Source organism: Barbatula barbatula (assembly GCF_947034865.1).
Source record: "Barbatula barbatula genome assembly, chromosome: 13".
In the NCBI taxonomy this organism is placed as follows: Eukaryota; Metazoa; Chordata; class Actinopteri; order Cypriniformes; family Nemacheilidae; genus Barbatula; species Barbatula barbatula.
In genome coordinates this window covers 20,869,746-20,894,173 of record NC_136776.1, presented here as the reverse complement: position 1 = coordinate 20,894,173, position 24,428 = coordinate 20,869,746, and the positions used below count along the sequence as shown (strand labels likewise).

At 39.4% G+C, this 24,428-nt stretch overlaps 4 protein-coding genes across 4 annotated transcripts; 2 read left to right on the top strand and 2 right to left on the bottom strand.

Moving 5' to 3' along the window:
• Positions 1 to 150: 150 nt before the first annotated feature.
• Positions 151 to 10,786, bottom strand: plcd4a (phospholipase C, delta 4a). The gene is made up of 16 exons (XM_079471507.1): positions 10,639 to 10,786; positions 9,357 to 9,407; positions 8,495 to 8,653; positions 7,856 to 8,084; positions 7,433 to 7,562; positions 6,519 to 6,750; positions 6,211 to 6,412; positions 5,861 to 6,005; positions 5,399 to 5,551; positions 4,191 to 4,358; positions 2,464 to 2,620; positions 2,256 to 2,372; positions 1,942 to 2,120; positions 1,728 to 1,860; positions 1,337 to 1,486; positions 151 to 1,244 (listed from the first exon to the last, which is right to left on the bottom strand). Exons 2-16 carry the CDS (start codon positions 9,394 to 9,396, stop codon positions 1,153 to 1,155), a joined length of 2,286 nt encoding a protein of 761 aa, XP_079327633.1. The 5' UTR covers positions 9,397 to 9,407; positions 10,639 to 10,786; the 3' UTR covers positions 151 to 1,152.
• Positions 10,639 to 15,484, bottom strand: cnot9 (CCR4-NOT transcription complex subunit 9). Its single transcript, XM_079471508.1, has 8 exons — positions 15,155 to 15,484; positions 14,368 to 14,550; positions 14,046 to 14,161; positions 13,854 to 13,963; positions 13,667 to 13,776; positions 13,455 to 13,553; positions 13,260 to 13,351; positions 10,639 to 13,106 (listed from the first exon to the last, which is right to left on the bottom strand). Exons 1-8 carry the CDS (start codon positions 15,170 to 15,172, stop codon positions 12,938 to 12,940), a joined length of 897 nt encoding a protein of 298 aa, XP_079327634.1. The 5' UTR covers positions 15,173 to 15,484; the 3' UTR covers positions 10,639 to 12,937.
• A 766-nt stretch (positions 15,485 to 16,250) lies between these two features.
• Positions 16,251 to 21,374, top strand: ftcd (formimidoyltransferase cyclodeaminase). The gene is made up of 14 exons (XM_079472022.1): positions 16,251 to 16,394; positions 16,649 to 16,832; positions 16,910 to 17,038; positions 17,141 to 17,229; positions 17,817 to 17,996; positions 18,094 to 18,231; positions 18,337 to 18,468; positions 18,544 to 18,605; positions 18,695 to 18,824; positions 18,901 to 19,062; positions 19,497 to 19,540; positions 19,831 to 19,969; positions 20,072 to 20,167; positions 20,323 to 21,374. Exons 1-14 carry the CDS (start codon positions 16,341 to 16,343, stop codon positions 20,404 to 20,406), a joined length of 1,623 nt encoding a protein of 540 aa, XP_079328148.1. The 5' UTR covers positions 16,251 to 16,340; the 3' UTR covers positions 20,407 to 21,374.
• Positions 21,375 to 21,761: 387 nt separating this feature from the next.
• On the top strand, positions 21,762 to 24,247 carry mstna (myostatin a). Its single transcript, XM_079472023.1, has 3 exons — positions 21,762 to 22,253; positions 22,714 to 23,084; positions 23,308 to 24,247. Exons 1-3 carry the CDS (start codon positions 21,902 to 21,904, stop codon positions 23,674 to 23,676), a joined length of 1,092 nt encoding a protein of 363 aa, XP_079328149.1. The 5' UTR covers positions 21,762 to 21,901; the 3' UTR covers positions 23,677 to 24,247.
• The last annotated feature ends 181 nt before the right edge of the window (positions 24,248 to 24,428 follow it).

The window sequence follows — 24,428 nt, the reverse complement described above, 5'->3', positions numbered from 1 at the left end:
ATGCTTAATCTTTAATTACATGCAATTTCACCTCTTCTGCGCAGTTCTGTTTTTCACATTTTAAAACTGTTACAAATTGTAACGTAAAATAAATGTTATTATTATCATCAAGTTATCTTCACGTTAACTTTTAACAAGAGAAACTGAAATAATCTTCAAAATGATCTTTATTAACTGATGGATATGGCAAGAAAATACATACAGTATATACAGGCAAAGCAAACAAGGGTAGTCATATTACAAAAACAGTGTTCGAATTGGCTCATAAAGAGCATAGAAATATAAAAATATACATAACACTATTATACTAGCAGCATATTTTTTTAACACAGCGATCAGACAGACAACCTTGCTGTATGTAAATTGTGATTTTGAAACACTGATTATTATGTATTTTGTTACATAAACAGTGGTGTATGTGTTACGGAAGATAGGGGTGGTAACAGACAGGGTACATTTTCACAGCCCTCCTTCATTATCTCTGTGTAACTGAGTTGGGCCCCTAAGGTTCTGCAAGGCCAAGGTAAGATTGTAATTGAGCCATTGTGCTGGTGCTCATTATCGCTTTACTCAATTCCAAACTTGTATAAAGCTCACACACGCTGTACTGTAACTAATAATAATTCTTCTTGATTTCACCAAAGTCTATCTATCGCCAAACTGAAATTGTCTAAGGAGTAAGAAACCAAAATGAAGATAAGCTTTAATCTTATACTAACATCACTAAAAAGTCAAACAGGAACGATCGATTATTTACTCAAGAATTTATCTATTAAGGCAGAAAGGAATGATAAAACAAGCAAACCAATCACAGTGCTTCAGGTCTTTTGGAGAGGTGGGCATCAGGCTGCGTCGTAGGGTACGCGGCTCTACTTCACAGAAATCTTAATACCGAACAATAAAAGTTGTTAAATAACAAAAACAATATTTGGCATGGAATTCAACTAAATGAACAGAAACAAAAACACAACTTTAGCACAAGTGTTAGTGTTAGCGTTAACTGTGTAGTTTTTAAACAAATTAATTGAATATGACTAGCGTTCTGAAATACGTGATTGTGCAACTGGGAAGACTTGATATTGCTCCATTATTGATTTTTTAACATTTTGGGCATCACTTTAAGAAGCTTAACGTAAAAAAGTGACATTCGTTTTACGCCACTTTCGTTATCCGGATGTGAACAAACAGGGATGCGGGAGCGATGCTCGTGCCATCTTTAGAAAGGAGATGGATGTGACGGTATCCTGCAGGGAAACATTTACAGATTCTATTAGATATTTACATCAGTTCAATGCGGGATACATTTTTTTATTTAAAAATGCTTTCGTCTGCGTACCTGGCTGAATGCAGGTGAAAGGGAGCGTGAATTGGCCCACAAAGTCATTCTTTGACGTTTTATCGTAGTCTTCCACGACAAACCTCATCAGAGCAAGCTCAGGCACATGAATGTTAAACTGGAGGGTGTCGTACCATACTGGATTAAAACCTGCAGACAAATCGGAAGTTGACATGAAATTTAAATCATTGATGGTGCATGCTTATTTTTTATTAAACAATATTACACATAATTACTTGTTTACTGTGTGAATCTTCCAGCTCAGCTAAGAGCTAACCCATTAGTAAATCAAACGAATTATGTTTAGGCTCTTGAATGCAACTAGATCTCAGTTTTAACTGCGTCTAGACTTTCTCAGTCTAGACTCATATCCAGCCTATATACAACTGACCGTTGTTGTCGATGTATCTGGTTTCCTGCTTGGCCTGGTCCAGTGGCACGCCGTGAATTTCTACCCGAACGAGCGGGTCAACTATCGAGCCCTCCTTGATATTCACTTTGGGCAGTTGCTGGCCGCTTATTATCTGAGTTTAAGACACAAAATGGACCCTTTTAACAAATACCAACGTTATGGAAGCAAGGCTTAGAAATGGACGTTTTCGTACCTTTATGTACAAACTAAGCGGTTGGTATCCGTCTCGGTTTTGTGGGGATTCGGGGTCAAACCGCTTTTCGGTGTTGCACATGAACGCCGGTTTCTGCACGTAGCCACAGCGCCCATTCTGACTGAACAAACCGTCGTTTAGATCCATCTCCACCCCTGCAGTCTGAAAGTTCAAAGCAACTGGGAAGAAATGAAACAAGAAAGGAAGAAAAGAAACAGAATGATGAATAAGAGATTAATGGTGGAAATAGCATCAGCAGTCTTAACCAGAATTTTACAGATTACCAAAACCATTCAAGTTACAGGAAGACTTACCGATTTGGCACCCTACATTCCACATGTCCTGTGGGTTAAAGTTGGACGAGTCAGTCCTTAGGCCGCTGGGGTAAACCCGACTCAACTGACGAGCATTATGAAGAACAAATTCAGTTCCTGTAGTACCATGAAAACAAAGAAGCACAATTTAACTCTCTAAAAAAAATCTATGAGCTTTCACAAGCTGTCAGAATCAAGATTTCTTTACCTGCCTCCCGCATGTGTTTCCGGGCTTTGGACTCTGTGAAGGAGGAGATCTCGTAAAACTTGGAGTGGATTCGTGAATGTTTAAAGCCGCTGAAGTGGACGCTCTTGCAGTACACCACACAGTCAGAGAGCTCCTTAGACAGACTCTGCTTGGATTTCTACAAAGATATTTAAAAGAAATGTACTGGTCACACTGGTTTCCATTGGTATGTTTTGATGGTTCCAAAGGTGTTCTGAGCACTTTACATGGACTGTCTTAGAAACCAGTTGGCCAAACAACTTGGTTTCTGAGCTTCAACTTCTTTGTATAGCCGAATAAGTATCGAACCAGCAAGGTTGTGGTGTTTGACCATAGTTTGACTGTGCAATGTGGTTTCACTGCAAATATCTAGTTCAGCTACCCAATCCATTGAACCCAGGGCTACTTAGACTGTGCCATGACAGACAACTCTTGGATAATGAGGCATCCACCTGGCTTCACCTTACACTCTCATCTGTTAAGTTTTCCCTGGCCAACATGCTGTGCCACCTAAAGATGATATTCCGTTTGTGTAACCCAGATCTGGGCTGGTAACCAAAAGTTGAAGGTGAGAGGACAACAAGATCTTATAACTAGCAACTATCATACCCAACTCCGCGGACTATCCCTGTCGTAAGGTTACTGTAATACACTTCGGATAAAGGCTAAATGTCTATTTAGTAATTAGTTACGCTAAACGTTCCATGCCAAACTTTGCCGGTTGATGAGTCAATGAGATGACTGTATCTTGGAAGCCAAGAGGGGTGATCCCTGACTGCTGCGAATCAAAGTTCAAAGAATCAAGTGTCGCATGGTAACAGCAGTGCCAGCAGTGGCCGCCTATCGCATGGCAGAAGACAACAGAGGATATGCTGTTTCTTTCCTAGCATGCTCTCTTTCTTCCTTGTTTTGTCTTTCTTGCGTTCTTGCTCTCTGAATTAATTATTATGTGGCACATTCCACGAATTTTGTAGATCTTGGTTCTCCATTTAAGGGTTGGAAGCACTATTACTCAAAACTATTCACTAGTTATGTTATGTGATGTATTATCTTATAAACATTTAGCCTAGCATAAAAATAATGTAGTTCACTTGCCCTAATCTATTTCTGTTTATGTCAAGGCTTTCCTCATACTTACTCGCTACTTCCCAACTGTTCATTTATCTCAAACACTCATTCAGTTTCACCCCATTTAAATTTTCATAAGCACTTTGCACATACATTTCCAGTGGCCTCCAAGTGCATCTCACCTGCCAGAATATTTTGCTACCTCTCTCTAGAAAATCCATTCCAGCTCTGGTAAAATGTTTAGGAAATTTACGTCTTAAGTTGGTGCACCGTAACGCAACTGACTATGTGTGAAATTTTTCCACAGATGGTATGTACTGTAAAAGCCGTGGCAGATAGAGTGAAACTGTTGCTTGAGGGCTGAGCACCTTTCAATATTTTATAACCTGGTTGGGGCTTGGACAATTGTTGGACCGTAGCAAAAGAAACTGACTCTTTCCTATTGCTTACTTGGCAAAATTTTGCAGTACATACATAGGTTTGATTGGACCAGCAACCACTTTTCCATGTCTTGTTGACCACCCAATGACCAGCTAAGAACAGAACAGTAAAGACAGATGTTCCCCAGCCAGATACCATAAAACACAACTGCCATCTTAAAACAGATTTTCCAATAGAGCTGAAAATAATAGGGTTTTCACCTTGCTTCTGTGTCGTATGCTGTCGTTGCGATGATGCTCGTCATCAATTTCAGCCGACTCCTCTTCTTCGCTCACCTCTCCTGTCAAAGGATCGTCCACCATCCCATTCATTTTGTCCTCTAATCCTCCTATCTTCTTTCCTTTCAACAAAATCTTCCCTTTCAGATCCTACACACACACATGAAAATAAATCACATTTAACTGCAGCTACTAGACACTAAACTCACATTGACTAACATATTTGGACTCCCCTCTGTGCAACTTCACCGGGTCAGATTTGTTGGTTATGGCTATGCTGGTCCACTAGCTAGACTAGCACTAGCCAACATTAAATCGAGCTTACATGCTATTTCATGCATACTGACTTCTTTTCATAGTTAAACATGCTGGCTTCTCAAACATAACATGGTCTACTTGTCAAAAAATGAGTAGGACATATGATCTAGTAGTTCTGTGCTCGATTCACTCCGCCAGACATCGTACAGGTTTCGGAAAGTTTTTTTTCGAGCATGGATTCCCATTTCGTAACAAGGGTTCTTAGTCCCTTATTGGACAATTCTCCCGGAAAAACATACCCACCTTTATACAGCGAGCAAAAGAGAGAGAAAGAAGCCTCCCAATTAGTATAAGAGTATGCGCAAACGTTAGAGAAAGAGTACGCGCGCCAACCAGCTGCTTCACTCAGCTGACGGAAGTTTAGCTGTGTTTGTTTGCTCACTGGATGTAAATGATGAATGTTATATAAACGATGGATATACATTTTTATAATTGTTATAAATTTGATCAAACTAAATACTCTTTGAGGATACGAAGTATGCAATACTACTGTATAGGTACTCAAGATTAATATTAGATTGGCAGAAACTGCGCATGTTACTTAATCTTTAACCAGTAAGGGCCATCTTGGAAATTTGCACAGGATTAAGCTGGTCTTTTCAGTAGGGTTGAGCATGTGTGGTGGGGGGGATATTATTGTTTGCTTTAATAATTCAACATGGCTGGATTGCATAGACATAGATCATATTGCTAGATATGTAGAGAGGTCATCATACTCTAAACTAATACCCTTCTAGTTACGGGGTGGAAACTTTTAAGATCTTTGTCGTGAACAAGACAAATGACGTGAAACGACCAGTTACTTCTCATTAAGACCTTTAAGTCGACTTGTCAAGTGGAATCATTAAGTACTTGTTCAACCGCATGCTTACCTCAGGGGACGGGAGGCTGATGGGAGTCATTCCATCTAAGGTGCTTGTTAGCAGCTGGTCTCCCAGGATCTGAGTGAGGTGTTGGGCCATGACTTTCTGCTGCTCTACACTGCAGTGGTTCTCAATGGACAGGATGACAGGGTATTGTGATGTCTGCGGAGGGGAGAGTGAGTCTGTGTGAATAAGTGATGGGGTGAAATGGAACACTCGACACACAACAGTGGCCAACACGCTGCCAGCCAGGGGTCGACTGCTCCAGATCGCTTTACGCACATACCCAAAAGACATAATGCCTTTCTTAGACTGAACCAGGGACCTAGTCTATGACACACACACAGATTAAACTTTACACAGTACTCCAACACAGTTTTACAGAAAGACACATGGACAGTAAAATTATGTTCTTGTAAAGAAAAAGGAAAGAAAGAGGTCAGTCAACAAAGTTTCTAGCTCATGATGTACTTTAAACGCATAGTTGCCCAGCACGGAGACCACATCCTTGAAGAAGATCTTCGAAGTGAACGTGTGACCGTGGTAGACAATTGGCTCTCCATTTGGGCCGTCCCAGCAGTCCACCTCCACACACCGACAGCCACGTTTTAGTGCTCTGTAACACACAAACACAGTTCAAATTGGCTATATTAAGCTTTTCATACAGTGTTACTACTGAAACTATTAAGGACATGCATGATAAGGGCATGCACACACCACTGTTGTTTTATAGGTTTGGAAATGCCTCTTTTAAATTTGTGGTATTTAATGATCTACACACATTGATGTGTTTGCAGAACTGGGCTGTAAAAAACATGTACCGTATATAGCCTTCCACACTGCTTTGTCCTCTGATTTGGTCTTCCAGGAGGTACGTGTTATGAGAAGAAGATATGAAGTAATGGGAGAGAGGTTGGGTCATGTCCTGGTTGAGTTCCAACATAGCAGGGTTGAAGATGGACCCTTCCGTTAAGCTCAAATACATCAGGAAACCATCGATTGTCATTACATGGAACATTTTAGCTACGGGAAGGGAGTTTAATAGGTCAAGAAATAGAACCTAAACGTAAAATGTCAATGGCATTGATGATAGTGACACAAAGTTAAAAGTTTAGCAAAACTTAGTTACCAGTGTCCGATGGTTCATAGCGTTTGATGAGTTCAAGGGCGTACTGTTGAACACCATCCTCGTGTAGCTGTTCCTCCCGAAGGAAGGCTACCAGATCTTGGAGCGTGAGTTTTTGCCCGTCACCTGAATATTCCTTAAACACTTGCAGGACGTCTTCTCGCTGAGTTAACATCTTATAGAACAGTACAAACTCGTCGTCTCCGAGCGTACCTGACTGAGACTTGTCTGCCATCTGCAGAACACAAAATCATTGTTACAATATGAGCTTAAAACATAAAAGGGCTCATATGGTGCGAATACGTATTTTTCTGTGTCATTGGTATGGTATTGCCCAATGCATGTTTTAGACACGTACAATTGCACAAATTAAAGTGTCGGAATAAAATATCCATTCTATCTTAAAGTGAATGCCTCGTGTAACCACACCCCCACAAATCTACGTCAGTTCGTGGTATGCTTTGACTAAGACCGCCCAAATGTATCCGCAAGTAAGGTGGGTGTACCTGTCAGCACAATTGCTTTGGAACCTGATGTTCGAAATATGTTAGGAGCCGTTACATTTCAGTCACACGCTTATAATATTCGAGCAATCACTAAGCACTGGTTAACTGGCCAATCTCAGCACACCTCTCTTTTCAGAGCGAAGAGTTTTGTAAAAAATCTGCACGTTTCAGAGAGCCGGGGAAAAGAGGAGATACAAACATGCACGGTATGTGGAAAATACAGTGTTTTTTAACCTTAAATCATGTATACACGTTGCATTACAGCTAAAACAATCGATAATATTCGTTTTAGCCGTGTCATATGATCCCTTTAAACAAATCAACTTGAGTAAAAACAGACAATCAAGTAACCTAAGAAAAAACATCTTTGAAGTAAAACTTAATCCTGATTGAAGGATGCTGTGCAGTTACCGTAAAGAGGCGCAAGGCGTGATGCTCGTTCATGTCAACGTTCATCATCTTCAACAGATCTCGGACCTCCTTAAAGTTCATTTGCCCGTCTCTGTTTTTGTCTGCTTTTTTGAACCAATCGCAGATCCATCTGGAGGTAGCGCTTAAGTGAAAACCATACATCCAGTTGGACAAATGTTGACTGAAATTGCATGATTTATCCAAGTAGGACAAGCAAGTTATCCTCTCCTAATTTTGAGGTTAAAGTTTTATTTAATTTGTAAATTACATTCACAAGCAGATAAATGGGACCTGCTGTTCTGGTATATTATAGTTATCCTGAAATGTCTTTTACATTTTGTGAACCCTTGCGTGTTTATAAAAGACAGAGAAGGGAATGATAGACCGGTAGATAAAGAAAGAGAGAGACAGAGTAAAGGATACTGGTCCAGTTTCTCTCTCTGCCCCATGTTCTCTAGGTTATCGATGAGTTTGCGTATCCCTTTAATCCAAGATTGCGCCTCTTCGGCTGATTCGGCCACAAGGTCTAAGTTGCCCCGACGACCACGAAAAACCAGCGTGAAGCAGCGGTCGGGTGGGAACTCATCGGCGATACTGAGAAGAACCTCTGATTGGTGCCCTTCTCGTACGGCCTCCACATCGCTCACAGAAACTAAAAACACAAATAGAAATTAAAATTGTGATGTCCTGTTGACTTATATTGTTCTTTAATAAACCTCAGTATAACGGCTAAATACTAGATCCACTTTAGGCCAATTCCAGACAATGACATAACTCAAAGACACAGAGTAAAAAAGATATCAAGACAAGAAGATTAGAACACCAAGGCTAATACATATTTAAAACATTTAAGAGGCGTCAAGAAATTACATTTTTAAAAGTAATTTTGGGCTTTTTTAAAGGTTCTAATTGTTCACTTATGCTATCAGCATGTCGTAATCTTAAAACACTTCCAGTCTATAATTATAAAAAAATCTTCCGTATATTACTGTTCTGAATACGGATTACAAGATTTTCAGTATCTGTGTCTATCTGAGTAATTGACGATTTCTGGCTACTTACAGGTGGAGTGAGCATTCCCTGCCTTCTTGCTCTTGTACCAGATCGTCATGCAGTCATCTTGTAGCCTGAAGTAACGCTGTTTCTTCCAAGTGCGAGACTTGATTTTTCTCATCACCGTACCCACGATCATAGACTTCAGGTCGTCATCAGCTTGGATACCTGATCGGCAAGACAGTACGGAAGGGGAAGAGGTCGGGATGGGGTCAGAGGAGAGGTAACGTACCTGACCCAGATACTCAACACATCAAGTCAACATAAACAACATGGCCAAGACCATATTTCACCCTAATGCCAATAATGAGTACTTCTGAATATTATCTTGATGCTTTACTTACAAACTGTTAACTGTACACATACCGGGAGATACCTAGACTTACCATAAATAGTATAATATTCAATTCAGTTTTATTTCTATGGCACTTTTCACAATTTTGCATGGCTGCAAATAGTTTTACGTGCATATAAATGATGCAGATTTGGATATACTAAAATGCTCTTAAAGTGCTCTATATTTGTACTTAATGTAGAAAAAAAAGATAAACTTAAGAACATTTAAGTGTACTTAAATGTGCACTAAAAAGGTGTACTTAGTGCACTTTTTTTAACCTCAGATACTATAAATGATACTATGTTTTTTTTAAATATACGTTGATCAAACTAAAATTGAAACAAAAAACAAAAATAATTGTCTGATTTTATTGCTAAAAAAGGCTGTGTATCTAAAGAATGTCAGTAATACTGTAAACTAATTGTGTAAACGATTGTAGTCAGTTTCTATGTAGAAAGATGACCGAAAGATTACTATATTGTTAACCAATCAAAAATATATTATATATAAAATAATACCAAATATGTAACTTACGTAGGCTCCTTTCAGTAGAAGCCATCTGCCGTTCTGTCATTCTACACGCATCTGTTAGTTTTTTTAAAGATAAAGGAAAAGAAAAGTTGCATAACTGAAGATGGAATTCAAAGAAAATCATTTTTACCGCAAATCGATCCTTGGACACAGAGCAATGTCCTTTTTTCTATAATGTAACCTCAGTTATAACGTTACAATAGATAATATATTGTGTTTGATTGTGTATTACAACTGTGTTTAGTTATTTAAGAAAAGATTACATACACAAAATGTGTATTATGAGGCAATGTCTATTCATTGCAGAACGTGCCTGAAAATACAAATTCGTCACAGTTTAAATTCAATGTCAAAACGCGCACAGAAGTATACAGATTTAGCTCCCACCTTTGACCCGTTTATAAACCTCATTTCAGCAGTTGGCATTCATTCGACTCACAATACATGCAAACACCGGCGTACGAGTCACAGCGGTTACTGCAAAACCCTGAATAGAGGGCATTAATAGAGGATTGAACACTATTACTGGACCCTTAAGCCATTGGGCATTTGTACTGATCCGTTCTTTGTTAAAGCAAACTCACCTCAGAGACCACAGAGTCATGCAAAGTCAATAATCTCACACAGACACAAAAATGCATGGGAAAGATAGCGGTTACTAGATAGGAATTGTATTAAAGCTCAACTTCGCTTGTAGAACCTATATTAGTTTATACTATATAAATAAATTGAGATCATTTAAAGCATGGCAGCATCTCCACGTGAGCGCATTTAGATGTGTTGTAACTCCTGGCTATGGTTGCCATGGTGATGGAGGTTACACATGAGGCAGCAGACAGTCGGCTCCAGCATGGCGGTCAAAATGACCAACAATACTAACAAGTTATTAATAAAATACAAGCATATTGCCGGAATCCCCAAATAAAGAAAAACCTTTCAGGTTATGTTTTGATATTTATAAATAACACGTTTATAATAATCACCATAAAGTTGGCAACGGCAAAAAGCAATGGCAACATCATCATCAACAACAGTATTGTATTAAATAAAAGACAAAGGCAAAAAGACAAACCCACACTATTATTGTGACATTCTAAACCAACATTACAAAAAGAAGTAACTATTGCAAAAATTATTATCTATACGTTTTCATGTTTAAGTATTAAAAGAAAAAAGAAGTGCCACACCATATACCATAACTAGCAAACTATCCAAAAACAAGCCGCATACACATCTCTAATTTGAATAATTAACTATCTTCATATTACACTTCACGTGCACTTACCATCTGCAGGTTCATAGTCGGATCTGCTTGAGTTTTTAAGAAAAGCACAATTCAAGAAAAGCCAGAGTCATGTGGGCCTTTACGCTGCAGAGCCGAACTGACTCTCCACATCTCGCCACAGCTGATCGTGCCACAAAACACCTCCCCTATGACGCACAACACACACCCACAGATCTGCACGCTCACATAGAAACACACTTTCTAAGAAAATGCACTTTCTAGTTTTTAATGTCCAGGTTTTGTCTCTCCTCCCCGTTCCCTTGTGTCATCTCTCGAACCCTCTGCGCAAATAAAACAAGGGTTTGACGTTGACGGTTTTAGGGTGGAAACCCAATCCTGTGGATTATGTAACGATTCGAGCCTGCGGTGTGACAGCTGAGGTTTAAAGAGCAGTGAATAAATTAATTGAGATGCAAAGATGAACATATTTTTGCAAATTGTTAAGTAATTATATAGGAATGGAAATGAGTAATCCCTAAGGTCATAACTACTGTTGTCGTAACTATTTGCATATTATACTGTACAGAACATTTATGATTAGACTTGTAAGTATTGTTGTCGTAATGATAAAACGTTGTGGGTGGTTTGCAGGGGATAGATCACCCAAAACATTTTCATCATTTATTCACACCGATGTCATTCCAAACTTATTGAAAAATTTAAGAATGTTGTAACCAAACAACATGGACCCCCATTGTAAACATGTCTCACAATATCATCTTTTGTGGTGTTTGATTTTAAAGTTGATTTTAAGCCAGAAAGGCGTAATGCATATGCACACAAATAAGCAGCCATTAGGATGATGAAATATTAAAACATCTTCATTGCGTGTTGTGTGCCGTACATCAGGCAGCGCCGGCTTTGAAAAACACATGTCGAGGAGTTTAATGTACGTTTGTGGAGCACAGCTCAAGAGCCTATTGTCTATGCTTGGCCTCTATTATTGGGGCCCTTTACCGGCGAGCAGAGATACTTAGATCAAGTTACTAGAAGGCATTTAGAAAGGGTAAGCGAGACCAGTAAGAACACAAAAATATGAAGCCTGAGAAACAATATAAAGTTCATTCAACTGTTTGCAGAGACCTTTGAAATGTTTTTTTGTTGGGTGTAAAGTTATATTTATATATAAAAACTATAAAGATGCAGAACAGCATATTTCTGTTAACAAAAAACAGGGAGCAGAAAAACTAAACATGACCTACAATACAAAGAAAAACTGCCTAGAACTACAAACAGATGGCATGAATTTACATTTCATATCTTCAATCAATGCTGTATGATCTGATGTTATTTTTTATTGATGTTCTATTTTGTATTCTTTGAAAGGCATTAAAACTATAACCGTTTAGGGGGGGGGTCACACTGGTTGATTTGGGTCGTCTTTGGCCATTAGGAATTCTTCCCCTCTGTTCCTTCCTCGTGTTTCTCTTCATGAATAAAACACGGCAGAGTTCAGTTTCTTGGCTCGGCTTACACGTACGGCTCCGGCCGCCTTTATAAGGGGGTCCCTGCCTGCTCGCTATAGCATCGAGTCAATGCTTGGAGTGTTTCCAGACTCCTATACACACACCCGCACAAACACTTTCCATTACAGACATCAGCTCAATGAAACTCTCTCTTCTGCCGTTTTACGACATATCAGCTAAGTTCATTACACGGTGGTGATTAGTGGACAAACTGAACCGGCCATTATGTTGATGGATTTATGATTGGTTAATATAATTGGGGCTAAATGACAATATTTGAGGTCTATATATTTTTGTTTATGAAGAATAAGATTGATTTAAGTCATGCATAGATTTGTATATAGACATAGACTGCCGGTCTTGTATAGTTAAAAATAGTGAAAAACAACACCGTAACAACAGCACAAAGGCAGTGCAGTGATGACGAATTCGCTTGACATTTACGTTGACAGTTTATTTTACAGCTTTGAAAATAACATACACGTTTCCTTTTGTGCGAGGAAAATACACGACAGACGAGTCCTTAAACTCCTCTTGGCTTCGTCAAAAAAGGTGACAAGGAAAGAAAGTAACGACAAAACAAACTGATAATCCCCGAGGCTGACTCTCCCTCGGTCTCCCAAGTCAATTTCTTTAGCATCTCAGAAAAACGAACCGTGAATGCTGAGCACCGTTTATGAACTTCTTGGCAAAAAAAATACTTTTTGTAAGTGCCCTTGAATGTAAAAACAGTCTGTGTGGTTTACTGGGTGATGGGATGCTGGGTAAGTTTTTCATCCTAGTCGTCCTAGAGGTGCTTGGATGAGTGCGAGCATATAGGCGTTTGTGTGGGTTTACTGAGGGGGCAATGGGATGCCACGGGGGTCAGTGACTTGCCCCTCCTGCAGGTTCTTCACGAGCTGGGCGAGCCAGCGCTTGGTGGTAGAGTCGTCTTTTAGCACTTGTGCGAAAGTGGTGTCCTTCAGCTGGTCGGGCAGGCACTGACGAAGAGCTTCTCTTGCTCTGAAAGACAGAAAGAAAAAGATTAAACATTATTGTAAAGTGCCAATTGGTCTAAATTATGGTTAACCACACCCCCTACAGGCTAAAAAGGGGCCAGCATCCGAAATAGGAGAGAAATTGTTACTACTTATCGTACAAGTGTGTTGTAAATACCTGGAGTTGTCAGATAGACGTAAATAACAGCGCACAACATGCTTCAGCAGACGAGCGGAGGGCTCCTTCGACAACTGAAGGACCATTTTACCCTGAGGGAGCAAAAACATTTGATCCCTAAACGTCCATGCAGATATTTATACAAAGATCATATTGAACATAATGTCCATAGAAGCATAAAAAGCTTTTAATCACCAGTATCATCGCGACATGTGAGAAGCGTTCATAGGTCTGGCAAATATAAGCCAGGCCTGTGTCATCCAAGAGGATCTTCTGCAGTATAAATGTGGCCACCTGAAAGAGGAACATACATTTAAGCAACAGAATCTAAAACAGACAAAGCAAAAAAAATGGATTCATGCTGCAAAAATATTAATATATGTAAAATAGACATTTTATAGCCGTACAGTTTTTGAGAGCTCGCTGCCCGACTCCATGATGCGCAGGCAGAGCGGTATGATTTCCGTGGTCAACAGAAAGTTGATCACTTCCTGTTCATCTGTTTTCACCAGCGCTCCTACAAAACCAAAGACTTCAGTTCGCATTCTTACAAAATTGTTAGATATGTTTTTCTGCTCGGATCGGTCTCCTTACCAATAACGCCGAGACTTGTGAGCCGCAGGTATTCGAAGGGTCTGGTTTTACTGACCGTGTGCAGGAAAGGATATAGAAATAGAGGGATATGAGCTGCCAGGAAAGCAGAGCTGGAGGAAAAGGGAAGCGTTAGGAGAAAAGTCAGGTTTTGTGTGACTTGAGACATTTAAGGTGTGTTGGGAAGTGAGTTACCGGGTCTCTACATGGGAGGCGACACATTGCAGAAGTGCTAAAGCATTACACACTCGATTAGACTGGTGGGCTGTCAGTGTCGGGGGGTTTATAGATGGGTAGATGTTCACGATTTCCTACACAACAAGGACAAATTATAAAAACGTTATTATACTTAATATGGTCAAAATTAATACAAACTCCGTTTGTATCACTACAAACTCATTTTTGAATTATGATTTATCTTGAAAACTTATCTCAAAATATTATAATAGAAACACTGTACCAAAGCAAATGACATTGCATTATAATTCGCTCTGTGTCTGTTTTCGTTGATACGCACCTGCAGGAGAGCCGCTATAGTACCGCACGAGTGCCAGAGCATCGGTGCCAGGTCAGTCACAGATTCTCGCTTCTTGCTGAGCTCCAACAGGGCATTCTCACGTGTTTCTGGGCTGGAGAGCTCATTGATCCACTGATAGATCTTCTCACGGTCCACCTGCGCCAGACCTGCTGTGGTTACAGCCTATAGAGAGATTGTAAATACAATGAGTTCTATGCAGGAGGCCGAACCTTTTACATTAGAGTAAAACAATAGAACTAATACGATCTATATTTTTACAATATTATTTTAGGAACATTTTGGTCAACTTAAACCTATTCATAAATCACTTTATATTACAGTTCATACTGCAATAACACACATTAATCTGCCCAGTTATATTAGAATCAAGTTAAAACAGAATTGTTATGAAATGTCATTTAAATTCACAATTCGTTTTACAACGAATGACTTACTTTACACTAGATGTCAACACAAGGCAAGTTTAAACCATCTCACGCACATTTGTAACCATTTAACTAATGCTGTGTTTACAAACAGCACACGCGTGAAAGTCTCAACACCACCTGCAAACACCTCACAAGACTTCTTATTTGATCAATAAACGACACCTTTACCTGCTCTCACACACATAAAGCAAATTCAATAAATAAAACTAAAAACGAAGCAGTTCCTACGTTTTAATACATCACCATAGTAACACACTGCGTTAGCTTTAGCCGTTAGCTCTAGCAGGCCTCGGCGCAAACAAGCAAGCGTAAACAGCTTAAACCTCTCTCAAACTCACCGCTCCTGTAGCCAACATCCTCCCTATCGCTTTGCCGTGTTATCCAGAGTCAGTATTAAAAAATAAGAATAAATAAATCCCGTTTACATGAGCGGAGAAAACGAGCGCCTTCCGCTCCTGCGTCGTCGTCGTCTGCGACTCGCTTCCGTTAACCCGTCACTTCCGGCTTGCTTTGCATAATGACGGTCTAGCGCTCGTTACTGCAACCTATTGACTTGGTTACTAGAAACTTTGATACGGGAGTTTGAAACATGCACAAAATAAAATAATACAATTTAAATGGTTTCTATTACAAATATCGTTAAGAAACATCAGCACCATTGAAACCATTACACAACTCCTTTATGTAGTGTTATTTGGGTCTCATTGCAGTAGGATTGAATGGTGGTAGGCCTATATATGTTTATAGTCTCCATCCACCAGATGAGAACCTCAACAATAAAACCCAAGACGTCACCCACAGATACCATCCAATTAAACTATACAATTCCTATTATAACTTATGGAAATAAAGCATTTAAACAGTTCTTACTGAAAATTCATCATCTTTTTTATAAAAACTAAATCAAACTATGCTTTAGTGGAAAACATTATTATGTGTTTTCTGATATGGTCTCAGGGTGCATATTGCCAGAGTTAAAAAGCATATTTGTGTCAAATCCAGTGGCTGAGGAGGGGAAAAGTTGACCCCCGGCTGGATCATTTATTAACTCGACTCATCTTTGAGTTCTGTTTTTGAGAGTTTTGCAATTGTTTGGGAAGATTTCAAGAGTTCTTATCGAGCGATTTTATCTGGATGTCGTGACAAGCTGACCTCAGTTTAAACTTATCTTAAAGACTAAATGTCAATATAATTTAAACCGAGAATAAGAAAACGTACAAAATAACACTTTTCACCAGATCCATTTTTTAAGAAATGCTGTGTATTCAAATACGCCGATATACTTTCCAAATTTTAGGAGCTTTTTCCACAAATCTGGCCTTGAGAAGCCACCCCAAAGTTGCGAGTCTGGATGGTTATCTGGGACGGTAAGAGAATGATTACCAGCTGACCCACATGGAGTCGGGTTAATTATTCTAGAGCAATGCTAACATTGGAAGATTTAAAGTAACCCTGTTTGGGGTAACGTAAAGTCAGTCTGTGAGAGATTCCGTGTGTGAGCTAAATCTGTGGTCTGTTAGTGACATGGCTAAGCTGGTGGAATGCGTCCCCAATTTCTCCGAGGGGCGTAACAAGGAGGTAAGGATAACAGAAAGGGAATTTACTGACTAAGAATAACAGGAAAGAATGGGACTTTCTGATGGGTGAAAGGACAGCAAATTTCCTAAAATAGGAAAATAACGAAATGAAACATAATCAGAATGAAGCCAATCATCTGTATTTTGTTCTTTGCACTTTTCTACACAATAACATTTCTGAAGTTTCTAATCGTAACAGTTCCTCACGTTGGTTTTAACACATGAAAATATTTTGACCACAATTTTTACATCCAGGTAATTGATGCCATAGCCGATGCCATCTCGGACACAGAGGGGTGCAGCCTGTTGGATGTTGATCCCGGGTCTTCCACCAATAGGACGGTCTACACATTTGTGGGCTCACCGGAGGCAGTTATCGAGGGTGCACTGAATGCTGCCCGGGTTGCCTTTAAACTCATAGACATGAGCAAACACTCAGGTATGATATCTGTATTTTAGCCATTAGTGTAGAAGTAGAGGTGTAACTACTATGAACTTAAGATTTGTTTTTTACAGGCGAGCACCCTCGGATGGGTGCCATGGATGTGTGTCCTTTCATACCGGTGCAAAACGTCACCATGGAGGAGTGTGTAGAGTGTGCAAATGCATTTGGACAGAGGTTGTCGGACATGCTGAATGTGCCAGGTATATTTTTGTAGACAGACGACAGATGATTTTGACCATTGCAGTGGTCTGGGAGTTGCTAAATGATGTTCATTCTCTCTCTCTCTCTCTCTGGTCTTGTAGTCTATCTCTATGGAGAAGCGGCTCAAAATGAAAGCAGAAGGTCTCTTCCATCTGTCCGTGTAGGGGAGTATGAAGCTTTACCAGATAAGGTCAGTCTTGACTTTTGAGATCCTTCTAAAAACTTTTAATGCTAAGCATTTGTTTTGTTAATAAATATTGCAATAAAATGTATTTTTCATAACAGTATGTATTTATAAATACACTGTAACATTTTTCCTTCTTTTGGCTTTACAAGTCATTACGTCATTTTTTAAAATTAATATTTCGTTTTTGGAGCAGTATCTTATAAAAACGTATTAAAATTGCTTAACTTTTTTATGTTTATGTGAAAACATTTAAAAATGTTTAAATAGTAAGTTACAAAGATCTTGAATTTAAGCTTTTTTTTTTATTCTATTATTTTTATTTAAAAAAATACAATAATTATATACTTTTATCTCAATTAATATTTTAAAATTATATAATATAATTTCATTGTTATTTTATTCTAAAATGTGGAGAACAGTAATGAACATTTCTTATGTCAAAACGTTTGACTGGTATAAGATGTCATGCCGTGACGTAATTTCTAAGTGCTATGAAAAACCTTGTGTTGCTATAATGTCACATTAATAGCCTGAAATGTATACAAAACTACAAATAATAACATTACCCTGTTGTGTTCCCTGTTCCCAAGCTAAAAAAGAGCGAATGGTTGCCTGACTATGGCCACGCCACCTTTGTCCCCTCATGGGGGGCCACGGTAACCGGTGCCCGAAAATTTCTCATCGCCTATAATGTGAACTTGTTGAGCACAAAGGAGCAGGCTCACAGAATCGCCCTGGATATAAGAGAGCAGGGACGTGGAAAAGATAAAGTTGGTTACCCAATTTAAAACCTGTAACATCAAAGACTTGATTATCACGACTATCTAAAAACATCACTTGTTGGTCATGTCAATATTTATTCTGCAGCCCGGGCTTCTGAAAAAGGTCCAGGGTATGGGATGGTATCTGGAGGAATCTAACCTGGCTCAGGTGTCAACCAACATCCTGGACTTCGAGCTGACACCCGTGCACACTGTTTACAAAGAAATCTGTCGAGTCGCCAAAGTGAGCTTTAGTCCAACCAATCCAAATATGAAATTGAATAAAATCTGATTCACAATAAACATTTTTAAATGAATCGGATTGCTAAACTGAACTTTCCCCATCTAGGATCTGAATCTGCAAGTTGTCGGCTCTCAGATTGTGGGTCTGATCCCACTGAAGGCAATGTTGGACTGTGCCGACTTCTACATAAAACGAGAAAAGCTCTTCATAGTGGAAGAGGAGCATAAAATCCGTCTGGTAGGTTGGATCGACACGCTCAAAGGGCTAACATATAATGTTCGTCCAACTCAATCCAATCTTTCTTTTCATCAGGTTACCAGCATACTAGGACTCGACTCGTTGGGTCCATTCATTCCAAAAGAAAGAATCATAGAGTGAGTTTTGACCAATTAATTAAAAACGTTTTCTGCTCTGGGAAGCCTAAAACATTCAGTGTTATCTGATTGGTTGACGTTGAGTTTAGATATATGGTGGAGGCCAATCAGGGCGGCGGGCAGCTGGCGTCTTTATCCCTATGGAATTTCGTCCACAACGTAGGGGCCAGAACAGCCGCACCTGGTGGAGGATCCGTCTCCGCTGCGATCGCTGCCATGGTGATTTTAACACATTTAATATGCAACTCTTTAGTCAATTCGCCCTTTTTTCAAACATCTACTTGGTTGTCTTCAGGGTGCAGCATTGGGCTGCATGGTCGGCCAGATGACGTACGGAAAGAGGCAGTTCGATTCTTTGGATGCGGAAATGAGGAGACTGATCCCTCCTTTCCATGAAGCCACGAACAACTTGTTGCTCAAAGTGGACGCGGACTCAAGTGCTTTTAATAGCTACATGGTACATGACCCAACGACAAATTATACATTACTCCACAGTTAGCTTGTTAAAGGGACAGTTCAACTAAAAATTCAGTCATCATTTATTTACCCTTTATGGTTCAAAACCTGTATATGACTCTTTCTTCTGTGAACACAAAAGAAGATATTTTGAGAAATGGTTTTGTCTCCATATAATAAAAGTCAATGGGGTCTAGTGTTGTTTGGTTACCAACATTCTTCAGAAGATATTCTTCAGAACATTCTTCAGAAGATACGAAAGAAAGTCATGGAATGGCATGACAGTGACTAAATGATACAATTTGGGTGATCTCTTATATATGGCATCATGCTAGCATACTAACATGTTTGTGTGAGGTGCAGAAAGGTCTCAAATATGTCATAATTGTTACCTAGAAGTATAAGTGTTTAATAAAACCTCTCTTTTTTTATAAGACTGCCCTGAAATTGCCCAAAGGCACCGAAGAAGAGAATAAAAGGTACGTCAGTTCTGCAATGTCTGAACAAACATAATGGAGCAGGCGTGTGCTATCAATCCATCAAAACGCAAACAATATGCATCATATGTACAGCAAGAAAATACAAAATCATGCTAAACCAGTTTAGTGAGGTCGCTTCGGATGAAAACATAATGTTCCTTAACAAGTTAAACGAGTAAAGAAATGTATTTATCTGCCTTTAAGGCAAACTTCTTCCACCATCGAATGCACAGAAAGCTGTGCACAGACACGTTTATAGGGACTGAATGAGTTCTGGTGTTGTTGTACAGGCGAGAGGAGGCCATGCAGGAGGGTTTGAAGCAGGCGGTGAGCGTGCCACTCTCCCTGGCCGAAACAATTAACACGCTGTGGCCCTCGCTCAAAGAAATGGCCAAGTATGGAAATGTGGCCTGCAAATCAGACATTCAGGTAATATCTATCCATCCATCACTATCATCTGTCTATCATCCATCCATCTATAAATGGCTGATATCTTCATCTATTCAAATGCACGATTCCTCTAATGTACAGGTCGCTGCAAAAGCATTGGAAACTGGAGTGTTTGGAGCATACTACAATGTCATCATCAATCTTAAAGACATAACCGATACTTCATTCAGGGCCGCTGTGAGTATTCACATAAACAAAGAAAGATCGTTCTTATGAGATTAACAAATAAATATTGATGTGAAACTTGTTTATGTAGCTCATAAATGTCGCATATTCAGCCATACAGTATGTTCCATGTTTATGTGCCATGTGTGTGGTTTGTTGGTTCACAGAGTGAAGCGAGAGTGTCCGAGCTGTTAAAGGAAGCCAGAGAAAGTGCCAACGCAGCGCTGGAGATGGCAGACAACAGGAAATGACATTAAAATTGAACTGTGGTTCCATAAATCTGTATTCGCTAAAAAAAGGTCCATCAACTCTCTCTAAAACATTAAGAAATCTTAAAAAGGGTCAAACAAAAAAACAATGACAGAATATTTATGATTTGTCCTCTGGTTTAGTTTTTTCTTGTGATTTCATCCAATTTCTATTAAATAAACGTTAACTTCGTATTTTAACATAACAGTAGCTGTTGTACATGTTGGTGTATCTCACTGGTTGGGATTCAGACAGAGCGATGTTTTAAAAGCACCACAATGTTAAGATTTTGGTAAAAAACAACCGATAGGAACTCTCTCAGTCAAGTGGTTCACATTTCTGTTTGTGCTAAAATAGTTCCAGCTTTATAGTCCACCAGCAGGAGGCGCTGTAACAGCCTGGCCCACCAAACCCACCCTTACTATCTCATCTCACCCAGGTCATCTGTTGTTATTTATGCATCTATAAAAGATGCACTGCTGAGAAAGAGAGACAGAGAAACCAAAAGACATCTGTCTTCGCTGAACAGCTGTACTAATAATGGCCTCAGTCATTATTCCAAAGCACGTACCAGAATGCACGAACATCACCATATTAGGTTTACTAGATTAATACATATTCTAAATACAATTGAACTTGTAATACAATAAGCAAATTTAAATCTTGAAACGTAAATTTGAACCCAATGATGGTGATGATCATATTGTCGCTGTCCTTCCAAAACTTCGGATGTCCAAATTGACAGTTTTTTAGGAACTAGTAAATGAAAAAAATAAAATAAAAATGATTTACTGAAAAGAATCAAGAAATATGGAGATACAAGGCTTCAGAAGGACGGCAGCTATATTTAGGGTTCATATGGAAGATCAATTTTAAATGTATATTTTAAGTATTATTTGAGGATATGCACCTGAATTTAATTCAACATCTCAAAATGATACAAATAAATGGATCAATTATTAAATCAATCAAAAATGTGTCCGTTAATTTCTAAATATATAAATACAAATTATATATATTTTGATGTACATGTAATTTATTTAAAAGTATTCTTTATTTATTTTAAAATTTAATTGAACAAGCTTTACTTTCTAATATTCCACAAACTGATAGGACATTTGATACTACTTCTTGTAAAAAAGCAATATGCTAGCAACACCAATACCATGGGTTTGAATCCAACACAATACACAAACTAATAAAAAAATGTTAAATCTTTAATGCATTTTAAAGAGGTTGAGTGTGATGAAAATTCCTTTCAAAAGCATAAACATCTATTTATCATAAAACATTTATACAACAAAATATGGGGTTCCTTAAAACGCACTGCTTTCAAAACTCTCTGTCCTACTTGGGCTTTCACAGCTGACCAATCATAAGATATCTAACAGCAGGGAATCTGAAGTATAAAACGGCCTGGAACTCTAAACCTCTGTCCAGTGCTGTTGGGTTGCCATCCGTACCCAAATTCCCGAACCTCTCCAAACACTCAAAACCATGTTGTTCCTTCTCTATCTGAGTCTGTGGAGCGTGCTGGGCCCGCAAGGTCAGAGCACGATCAGCACAACGTCTCAAACCTTTGTGACATCTGGAGAGGACAACGGGCAGTGCACGACCTGTCAGTTCAGACAGCAGAGTAAGCTCATGCGTCTGCACTCCATAAAGTCTCAAATTTTGAGCATCCTGCGTCTGGAACAGGCTCCCAACATCAGCAGGGACACGGTCAAGCTGCTCCTGCCCAAAGCACCACCGCTTCAGGAGCTCCTGGACCAGTATGACCAAAACGGTGGAGTAAGTGAAGATGAAGAACAGGGCAGCAGCGAGACCATCATCACGATGGCCACGGAACGTGAGTACAGCGATTAATTGCAATATACAACTGTTCTCGATAAGTATTTAAGACATTTTTAAGAATGCATTGCATTGTAAAACAAAATATGAATTTATTTTATTTTAAAGTGAACATTTTTCTGAGATGTATTTCATGATTAGTTTTTTATATTATAAAATTATTTAATTGTAATATATATATATAAATTACAATTAAACGTTATATCATTTTATAAAAAATAACATTTATGTTTTTAATGTTTTTTTTCCTATTTTTAATACTAGCTGATGGTGTGTACTTTGAACTGTCCGGAGAACATTTTAAGATAAGAGTCCTTCATTCAGCTGTTGTTGAAATAGGTCCAACAATAACATCTCAACTCTGCACAAAACGAAAACATACAACATCTTTCTGGTACGAATAAACTAGGGCCTACAAGAATAAATCATAAAATAAACGTCCATCTTTATCCTTTCAGCTCAAGCTATCACCCAAGGGGAGGGGATGCCAAAATGTTGCATGTTCTCGCTGAGCCCCAAGATTTTACCCGACAGCATTCTGAAGGCCCAGCTCTGGATCTACCTGAGACCAGCCGAGGAACCGACCACAGTTTTCATCCAGATATCACGCCTGAAGATACCTTCAGAGGGGAACGGTCGTTCAAGACTACGCTCCCAAAAAATAGACGTCAACGCTCAGACGAACTCCTGGCAACATATTGATATGAAGCAGCTGCTACAGTCATGGCTGAAACAACCAGAGATTACCTTCGGGGTTGAGATTAAAGCATTTGACGCGAACGGAAACGACCTGGCTGTAACTTCTGCGGAATCGGGAGAAGAAGGACTGGTGAGTGTTGGAAATGCAAAACAAACTAAATGTTGTGTTTTTAACTAGGATATTAGCCCAGTGGTTAAAATAGTAATTGGTTAAAATAAACAATAATTCACTCGCCCTCGCGTCTTTTCAAACTCGTACGACTGGAACACAAAACAAGACATTTTAATAACATATTTCAATTGATATGTTTGCTATAAACCCAATATGGCTGACCATTACTTATCGTTCACAGCAACCCTTCCTTGAGGTCAAAATATCGGACACCGCCAAACGCTCCAGGCGCGACACCGGCCTCGACTGCGACGAGCATTCCACCGAGTCCCGCTGCTGCCGGTATCCGCTCACCGTCGACTTCGAGGATTTCGGTTGGGATTGGATAATCGCCCCCAAGCGCTACAAAGCCAACTACTGCTCCGGCGAGTGCGTTCAGAAGTACCCCCACAGTCACATCGTGAGCAAAGCCAACCCGCGGGGCAGTGCGGGACCGTGCTGCACGCCCACCAAGATGTCGCCGATAAACATGCTGTACTTCAACGACCGCGAGCAAATCATCTACGGAAAAATCCCCTCGATGGTCGTGGACCTCTGCGGTTGCTCCTGAACCTTCAACTGTGGGTTCCGGAGTCGCCATAACACCAAGCCCAAATCGCTCTGGAACGGAGGGAAGTTAAAACAACCTTTGCCTACATTACCTTTGCTTAAATAGTTCCATGCAAAACCAATTCCACCCATAAAAACAACCTAGCCATTTTGTTAGTTTGTTCACATCAACTGTTGCACACAAAACGACAGGTTTCTTGGTTTGTGAAGGTTTACATGCTTCCTCTGTCAATGTATTTGAGCACAGAGATGATCCAATGGGCTTTACCAGGGTGATACCGTGATATAACAATGTACAAATGACTTGCAAAGGGACTGTACAGTTGATTATTTATATAAACTTATCCCCCACCGACCCAAAAACAGGAACATTGACCCAGAAACGGACTCAACATGACGTCCAAACAACACTATCCCAGATGATTCAAGGCATTCCTTCTGTTTCTTTATATCAGCACGACAATGGATGGCAAATAACATGCACGTTTTACTTTTTCATGAGTTTAGGTTCAAATCTACACGTTTCAGTATCATCTGTATGCAGTTCAATTAAATACTTCTGTGACAAATTCAATCTTAGAAGTGCGAATGTTTTTGACGCCGCATTGACGCCACTTCAGCTACCCACGTGCACACATTTCACGTTTTAAAAAACACTATCCATATTGCCATTGTATGCAATAAATCCCTTTCGACCTAGAAGCGGACAAAGTGATTTCCGACCAATGACTAGGCTAGATTTTTTTCCAAACA

Excerpts from the sequence above, each read along its gene's own strand:
- plcd4a (XM_079471507.1), bottom strand. The coding sequence starts at position 9,396 with ATGACAGAACGGCAGATGGCTTCTACTGAAAGGAGCCTAC. Across the intron at positions 8,085-8,494 it reads AGGGAATGCTCACTCCACCT|TTTCTGTGAGCGATGTGGAG; the intron begins GTAAGTAGCCAG and ends TTGTGTTTTTAG. Across the intron at positions 6,006-6,210 it reads AGTGTGGAAGGCTATATACG|AGCACTAAAACGTGGCTGTC; the intron begins GTACATGTTTTT and ends TGTGTGTTACAG.
- cnot9 (XM_079471508.1), bottom strand. Across the intron at positions 13,964-14,045 it reads GCCTCCCATGTAGAGACCCG|CTCTGCTTTCCTGGCAGCTC; the intron begins GTAACTCACTTC and ends CTTTTCCTCCAG. Across the intron at positions 13,107-13,259 it reads CGTCTATCTGACAACTCCAG|AGCAAGAGAAGCTCTTCGTC; the intron begins GTATTTACAACA and ends TCTGTCTTTCAG.
- ftcd (XM_079472022.1), top strand. The coding sequence starts at position 16,341 with ATGGCTAAGCTGGTGGAATGCGTCCCCAATTTCTCCGAGGGGCGTAAC. Across the intron at positions 16,833-16,909 it reads AGACATGAGCAAACACTCAG|GCGAGCACCCTCGGATGGGT; the intron begins GTATGATATCTG and ends TGTTTTTTACAG. Across the intron at positions 18,232-18,336 it reads AAATCTGTCGAGTCGCCAAA|GATCTGAATCTGCAAGTTGT; the intron begins GTGAGCTTTAGT and ends TTCCCCATCTAG.
- mstna (XM_079472023.1), top strand. The coding sequence starts at position 21,902 with ATGTTGTTCCTTCTCTATCTGAGTCTGTGGAGCGTGCTGGGCCCGCAA. Across the intron at positions 22,254-22,713 it reads CATCACGATGGCCACGGAAC|CTCAAGCTATCACCCAAGGG; the intron begins GTGAGTACAGCG and ends TTATCCTTTCAG. Across the intron at positions 23,085-23,307 it reads AATCGGGAGAAGAAGGACTG|CAACCCTTCCTTGAGGTCAA; the intron begins GTGAGTGTTGGA and ends TATCGTTCACAG.